Source organism: Myripristis murdjan, chromosome 11 (assembly GCF_902150065.1).
Source record: "Myripristis murdjan chromosome 11, fMyrMur1.1, whole genome shotgun sequence".
Lineage (NCBI taxonomy): Eukaryota > Metazoa > Chordata > Actinopteri > Holocentriformes > Holocentridae > Myripristis > Myripristis murdjan.
Window position 1 is genome coordinate 2,257,117 of NC_043990.1, and position 7,685 is coordinate 2,264,801.

The 7,685-nt window shown below is 42.5% G+C and overlaps 2 gene segments (V, D, J or C); one reads left to right on the forward strand and one right to left on the reverse strand.

Annotated features, from left to right (window-relative positions):
• Nucleotides 1-1,617: 1,617 nt before the first annotated feature.
• LOC115367550 (Ig kappa chain V region 3381-like) lies at nucleotides 1,618-2,096 on the forward strand (the record flags this gene model as incomplete). The annotated part of the segment is given in 2 exon segments: nucleotides 1,618-1,669; nucleotides 1,777-2,096. Coding segments are annotated over 2 exon segments (372 nt in total), but the record flags the coding sequence as incomplete, so codon positions are not given.
• A 3,944-nt stretch (nucleotides 2,097-6,040) lies between these two features.
• On the reverse strand, nucleotides 6,041-7,415 carry LOC115367567 (Ig kappa-b4 chain C region-like). The segment is given in 2 exon segments: nucleotides 6,041-6,396; nucleotides 7,384-7,415. A coding segment is annotated over 1 exon segment (258 nt).
• Nucleotides 7,416-7,685: the final 270 nt, after the last annotated feature.

A 7,685-nucleotide genomic window follows, 5' to 3' on the forward strand; every position in this document is an offset into this window, starting at 1 on the left:
AGCTGTTTTGAAGGCTGGAGGTTCGAGCTTTGGAGGCCCAGAAGCGCCTGCCAGAGTGGAGCAGGGAGAAGAGGTGATGCAGTGGGTGGGTGTTGTCCTGCAGGATGCTGTTTGCATGGCGGAGACAGCGAGTCCGAAAGATGTCATCTAAGGAGGGGAGGGGAAGACCGATGATTTTTCCAGCTGTTTTGATGACTCGTTTTAGTGATTTCCATGCAATTGTCATTGTCCGTGCAATTTGCGTACCATGCAGTGATGCAGAAAGTTAAAATGCTCTCAATAGAGCAGTGATAAAAAGTCTTAAGCAGATCTGCCAACAGGTTGTTCTTTTTTACAGTCCTTAAAAAATAAAGCTGCTGGTGGGCTTTTTTTTATTTATTTATTTTTTTAACTATAGAAGTCAGTAGCGGTTTTAGGCACGGGCGAAGCGGGCAGCCGCCCGGGGCGGCATATTTTCATGTCACGCGGGGGGCAGCATGAGCGCAAAAAAAAAAAAAAAAAAAAAAAATCATCCTCGCTGCAAAGCAGTTTTCTATTACCGTATTCATCTGAATATAAGACAATATTTTTTCCATTGAAAATATGAACGTATGAACAAAAGTTGATTTATAATGAGAGGATGGCAGTATGTGTGTGCTGCTCACCTGTCAGATCCGGCAGACCTGACCGGGTGGGCGCGGCACCTGTAAGCATCAAGCCGGTGCCGCAACCGGCCCGCCTGATGCCGACCGGTGGCTTTTTTTTTATGCAAACAAGATTTTGTCCATATAAAAAGTATTTTTCCAAAAAAGGTATTTGTGCAGGTGTTGGCGCCCCTGCTCTGGGAGGGGCGCGTGTAGCAGCCAGAGGGGCACCGGTAGCGGCCATTATTGCTTGGAAGTTCTCGCTGCGCGCGCGCGCGCGACTACAGCGGAAGGGTGCAAGGCAGTAATTTCGCCCAGGGCGGCAACATGGGCAGAACCGCCACTGATGGAAGTTGTGCTGACGTCCAATTTAAGGTCCTCTATGATCCATGTCCCCAGAAACTTAAAACTGGAGACTCTCTCCACTTCCTCACCATTAATGTGCAGGGGGGAGGGCTCGTCTCTGTGCCTCCTGAAATCCTGAAATCCACAGTGATTTCTTTTGTCTTTTTGACATTTAGGGTCAAGTTGTTTTCATTACACCATCCTACTAGCGTGTCGACTTCGTCTCTGTAGGCGGTCTCGTTGCTGTTGCAGATCTTCCCCACCACAGTCATGTCGTCAGCAAACTTTATTATGGTGTTTGAAGGGTGGGTGGAGACACAGTCGTACTGTATATATTACTTTATTTATTAGGTTGAAAAAAAGGCCAAAGTAAAAGTACATTAATGTAGTGTTTTTATCTGCAGAAATCTGGGGAAAGTAGTAATGAGGCAGTATGTTAAAATGATGTACACATTCAGAAACGTCCTGATGAGAGTAATGTGTGTCCCTGTTGGAGTGGGTCAGAGCATTTCCATAGAGAGCCACTTTGCATCAGCAGCACCATGCTCCAGTGCTCTGGGAGACTTTATAGTCCTCAGAGTTGAAGACTGGATGACTGACAGCTGTCCTTCATGACAACAGAAGCCCCAGAAATCCTCCTCATCCAAACATGACTTTGAGCTCCATCCTCATCTGGACTCTCCTCTGCTGCTGCTTGACAGGTAAAGTCCAGAGAATCAAAGTCCTCTCCTCTATGAAGATCCGTCCCTCTGAAATGAAGCGGAGAAAAGCATGACGCTGCTTTGTGTTTTTGTCTGTGTGTCCTCAGAGTCCAGAGGCCAGGTCACAGTGACTCAGCCTGGAGCAGTGAGGGCGGCTCTGGGAGCCTCCATCACCATCACATGTAAAACCAGCCAGGATGTTTATGTGTGGAGCGGCTACCACTATTTAGCCTGGTACCAACAGAGAGATGGAGAAACTCCTAAGCTGCTCATTTATCGGGCTAATAATCGAGTATCAGGGATTCCAGGTCGTTTTACAGGCAGTGGATCAGGGAGTGACTTCACTCTGACCATCAGTGGAGTCCAGGCTGAAGATGCAGCAGTTTACTACTGTCAGAGTTACCATGAAATCAACAGTCAGTATCTGTTCACACAGTGAAAAAGCGTCGTACAAAAACCTCCCTCAGTCAGACTGAACAGAAACTGAAGTGACTGCTGCAGCTGGAAGCTACTGCAGGGACTGATACAGTTCACTGAGGACACACACACACACACACACACACACACATAAAAGTTTAAAAGCCATTAATGATGCCTGCCTCTTAACTGAATCTTCAACCTCCTGAATGGGCAAAGAGTTCTTTCTTTGTAGTGACAGGATTTGTTCTTTTACAGAAATCACAATTCTGTTCTACTTTCTGAAATAAGATTATCAGTGTCGCCCTCAAAAGAAAGCTAATGGCCAATATCGATGCACAGATATTTGTGATGAGAAAGACGTCCAACTGCAAACGACAGAAATGAGAAAATTATTTCCAGAATTTACGTGAATCATCCTTGAAAAGCCCCATTTGTAGCTGTAAGATACTATGTTTTAACACATCCAGTATTAGAGATATACTGTGTTTTGTCAAATGATTATTATTGCGTCACCATCCACCAAAAGCCTGCTCTAGACCTGTTTCATATAAAATGATGAAGCAGTAATCCACCATAATGTGTTTTGTCCAAATCTGTTGCTGCTGATATGCATTTTAAGCAGAATGGAAAGTTAGAAATGTTTTTCTCTGTGAGTTGATAAGGGACTTAAACATTTAGGGAAAGCAGGACGACTTTGACACAGAACAGCAGGTGTCTGGGTCAGATCCCTCACTGAGAGGGAGCACATGGGCTGCCCTCCAAACCTGAGCAAGATAATTATTAGATTGAAATTATTTACTGTTTTCACAGCAGGAGATTTTTATATTTTTTTTAGTTTGCTAGTAGCTGGTTGAATTCCTAACAATCCAGTAATGTTTCACAGGCTTATTATGAACAGCTAAAGAGGAAGAAGACTCAAACATTCAAAGTTCAATGTTTTTCTAGATTTTTTAGGGTCTACAGGAGGGACAGGTGTTGCAAATCAGCATCCACTACAAATACTATAACACTAACACTGGAAAACTGTTTTCAGTTTGTCTGTGTACATTGTTTCGATTCCTATCAAACCATGAATAAATCAATAATAATCTGAGATAACATTTCCAAAGTATCTTTACTTGGCTTTCCTAAAAGTGTATCCTCTCTCTAACTTCTGACAAACAGCCAAACAGCTGCAGAGTCGGTCCTCCCACCTTCAGCCCTGGAGAGGTTTCTAAATGACAGCAGATCTGAAAACTCAACAGAACAAGAGCTGGATCTGTCTTTGACTGTGAGGATATGAGAGGGAACATGTTTGAACAAGGAAGAAGGAAATCAAGAGGCCTTCAGACTCAAACAGGGATTGAGGTGACAGTATTGAACCTGTGGGGGGCGCTAGTGGGTTTCCAACAGAATGTGGAACAAACAGTGAGCAGGGAAGTGTGCTGGTTCCACATGGACTGAAAAGCCAGTAATTCATCTGTTGTACAGACACTGAGTCAGAGCAGAAGAGGAGAATGTGCTGGAAGACTGTAGAAGGAAACCTGAGCATCAGAAAATAAAGCCAAGCCACTGAAATACAGACAAGCAGCAAGAACAAGGAGACTGCTGAGGAAAATAACAATATGGAAAGCAGATGAGAGCATTTTACTGACATAGTTTTAAAAATTAATAACTTACAAAATTTTATTGAACAGCACTTTTCTACACTTAAATAAAACCTGATAATAATCGCATATGCATGAGGATCACTGAAACAGTCAAATCCCCCAGCACTGTGTGTGTGTGTGTGTGTGTGTGTGTGTGTGTGCGTGTGTGTGTGTGTGTGTGTGTGTGTGATCAGAGATAGTTTACATTATACTGGACATAAAAGAGGCAAATTTTTGACAATATTCATAAATTCTTCATCTGTATGAGTTGATATATTTAATTCCAAGAAAAGGAAGTAAATGAATGCATTTTAAAGTTGGCGTTTGATTTTGTTGAAAGTATGATCAAAATGAATATAATAAATAAATGTAATTAGGGTTTTTTAGACATCCTTAAAAAGACGGTACAAAGTAAACTAATATCAATGTAAAAACATGCTGATGAGAGTAATGTGTGTCCCTGTTGGAGTGGGTCAGAGCATTTCCATAGAGAGCCACTTTGCATCAGCAGCACCATGCTCCAGTGCTCTGGGAGAGTTTATAGTCCTGAGAGTTGAAGACTGGATGACTGACAGCTGTCCTTCATGACAACAGAAGCCCCAGAAATCCTCCTCATCCAAACATGACTTTGAGCTCCATCCTCATCTGGACTCTCCTCTGCTGCTGCTTGACAGGTAAAGTCCAGAGAATCAAAGTCCTCTCCTCTATGAAGATCCGTCCCTCTGAAATGAAGCGGAGAAAAGCATGACGCTGCTTTGTGTTTTTGTCTGTGTGTCCTCAGAGTCCAGAGGCCAGGTCACAGTGACTCAGCCTGGAGCAGTGAGCGCTGCTCTGGGAGCCTCCGTCAAGATCACATGTAAAACCAGCCAGGATGTTCATGGTGGGAGCTATTTAGCCTGGTACCAACTGAAAGATGGAGAAATTCCAAAACTCCTCATTTACTTGGCTAATAATCGAGAATCAGGGATTCCAGATCGTTTTACAGGCAGTGGATCAGGGAGTGACTTCACTCTGACCATCAGTGGAGTCCAGGCTGAAGATGCAGCAGTTTACTACTGTCAGAGTTACCACGATATCAACAGTAAAGATGTGTTCACACAGTGAAAAAGCATTGTACAAAAACCTCCCTCAGTCTGACTGAACAGAAACTGAAGTGACTGCTGCAGCTGGAAGCTACTGCAGGGACTGATACAGTTCACTGAGGACACACACAGACACACACACACACACACACACACACACACACATACATACAGTTGATGAGAACATATCATCTTGTTCATAGTGTCAGTGTCAGTTTTCCCTCTGAGCTTCAAACAGCCACCTCCCACCTCAACAAGCTGAAAGTTCCCCCAAATGAAGAGGACAGTTCCAGTGAAGAAGCCCAATCAGAAACATTCAAAGCACAACAACATGGAGCAAAGTGAGCTGCCCTGATGCCGACCCCCAAACCACTGCTGAATGATCCAAACAGCTTATCCCCCACACATCAACATCCATTCACTGACCACACAGCAAAACGTCACATACACATCAGTAACAATGTATGCTGAGGATAATACCAATAGTGCAATAAAATTTCTGTTAAACAGATTACATGTTACATTAGTGTTGTGTCACTGTTCAGTGTGGTTATGACTGTGGGATCAAAACTGTTCCAGAATCCCGTGGTGCGTGTTTTGATGGATCTGTATCTTCTGCCAGATGGCAAAAGTTCAAAAAGGTGGTGGGCAGGGTGGAAAGGATCCTTGATTATGTTGTGTGACTTCTGTAAGCAGCGCAAGGTGAAGATTAATAGTGCCATTCCTTTAAATTTAGTTCATTGTTCAAACTAGCAGTCATTCCCATATGCTGATGAAATCATTTTTTTTTAATTTTTATAATTGTGAATAATGAGAACAATGAGAGCAAGTTTTCTCCAGTAATAAAAGCAGTAACAAAGCATATGAAAGCTGCTTGGCCTAATCACTACTTTGCCTGGGAAGCATTATTCTGAATTAAATGAAGCTTTCCTGAAGTTTGACACCCTCATTTACATTTTGAAATCTTACAGTATGTGTGCCAGCTGAACCTAAAATCCACTCTCCATCCCCGTGCTTTAATATCAGTGTAGATCAGGACATAGGACATAACTTATTTGTTACAAAGATTTTTTTATTATTATTTTAACATATATAGAGTATCAGCATTACAGCAAGAAAAATAAACGATTATTTAATGATTTAATGAGAGAGAGAAAGAGAGAAAGAGAGAGAGAGAGAGAAAGAGAGAGAGAGACATGAGGCAGAGTGCAGAGTGAGAGCAGCTGCAGAGTGAAACCAGTAGCAGAAGTCCCAGTGAGTCAGGTCAGTTACTGGGGACACTGGTCTCTCCTCAGTGTCTCGGCCTGCAGAGACTGGGAGCCCTGGGTGGCCTCACAGGTGACAGAGCCCAGCTTCCTCCACTGGTCTGCAGTGAGCCTCAGGGTGCTGCTCCAGCTGTAGAGGCCGTCCTTCTCCAGCACCCCGGGGCTCCTGCTCTGCTCCCAGCTGCTGCTGCTGCTGCTGCTGCCGTCCACCTTCCAGGCCAGCCTCCAGTCTGAGGGGAAGCCCTTGTTGGCCAGGCACATGAGCGTGGCCCTCCCCTGCTGCAGCTCCTCTCTGGAGGGGGGCAGCACCGTCAGGGTGGGAGGGGCGTCACCTAGGAGACAACAATCAGCTTAGAGGGCGGGAAATAAGCAGCTGGCAGTCAGTCAGCGGGCGGCTGGACACCTTTACTGTGTGAGAGTCCATTTTCCCCTTTAAGGACTTTCTGTCAGATGGTTTTTATGCTCCAGCAGTCACTCACTCACACCCTGTTTCACTTCCCTTTAAGAAGCCTCTCATGCACATCAGCACAGAAAGAGTCCACATATGAACACAAATACATCAATACACATAACGGATAAATATAAAGATGATTTGGATACTCCATAAAATTTATCCCTCATCACTAATGCTATGTTTCTTAAATAATTTAAGGAATTAAATAAAACAATTTACAGTTTTTGTCATTACAAATTGTGTTTTATTTAAAGTTAAAATGAATGCGCACTAAAATAGTGGATGCTTTGAAGAAATCTGAACAAGAACATCTTTAACTGAGATAAACTTTTGTTGATCATTTTCTGCCAAAAGATATTAAAGCCATACAAATCTGTTCAGCAAAACTGATTCCAACCAGCAAACACAAAAAAGTAAAGTATTAAATTATTTTCATCCCACATGTGAAAAAAGATATGAAATTAAATTAAGAATATGAAATTTGGCTACACTGCCAGATTATAATCTTGATCCCCACTCTGTTCAAATTAGTTTTCATTCAGCTTTCATGTCATGTAAAAATACTAAATGAAAATCAATATGGTCAAACAGTCTGAAGGAACCAAAGCTTTGCATTCAACTTTTCTAACTTTGAAGCTGGCCAGTTTTAAACATTTTTCACAATTTATAATGAAAAGTCTAAAGAAGTACTGAGTCAAACTAAGTGGTTAAGGAGAAAAACAGGCAAGAAAAAACAGTGGCTATAAGTGATGGAATTGAACAAAATACATGTTAAAACCAACCACTAACACTCACACAGAAGAATACAAGTAACCCAGCAGCAGTAACACATCACATGATATTTAATATTTGTGCAGAAACTTACTTCCAACATCCAGTCTGGTTCCTCCACCAAAAGTCCACCACAGTGATACAAACTCATTGAGCCGCCGTACAAAAACCTCTGACTGTAGAGAGACACGGCTCTCTCACTGTCAGAGAAAGCAACAACTACAAGCCCTCAAGATGCCACTTTAAAGAAATAATCTGGAATAAATGCTTTCTCTTTTCGTTCTAATGAACTTCATTGAAGAAAACTTAAATTATCTCAATTAAAGAAATTTGATCAATCATTTGGATTCAGTTTTACAAAGTCTGCTCGGATTTCACTACTTAGAGATCACTGTT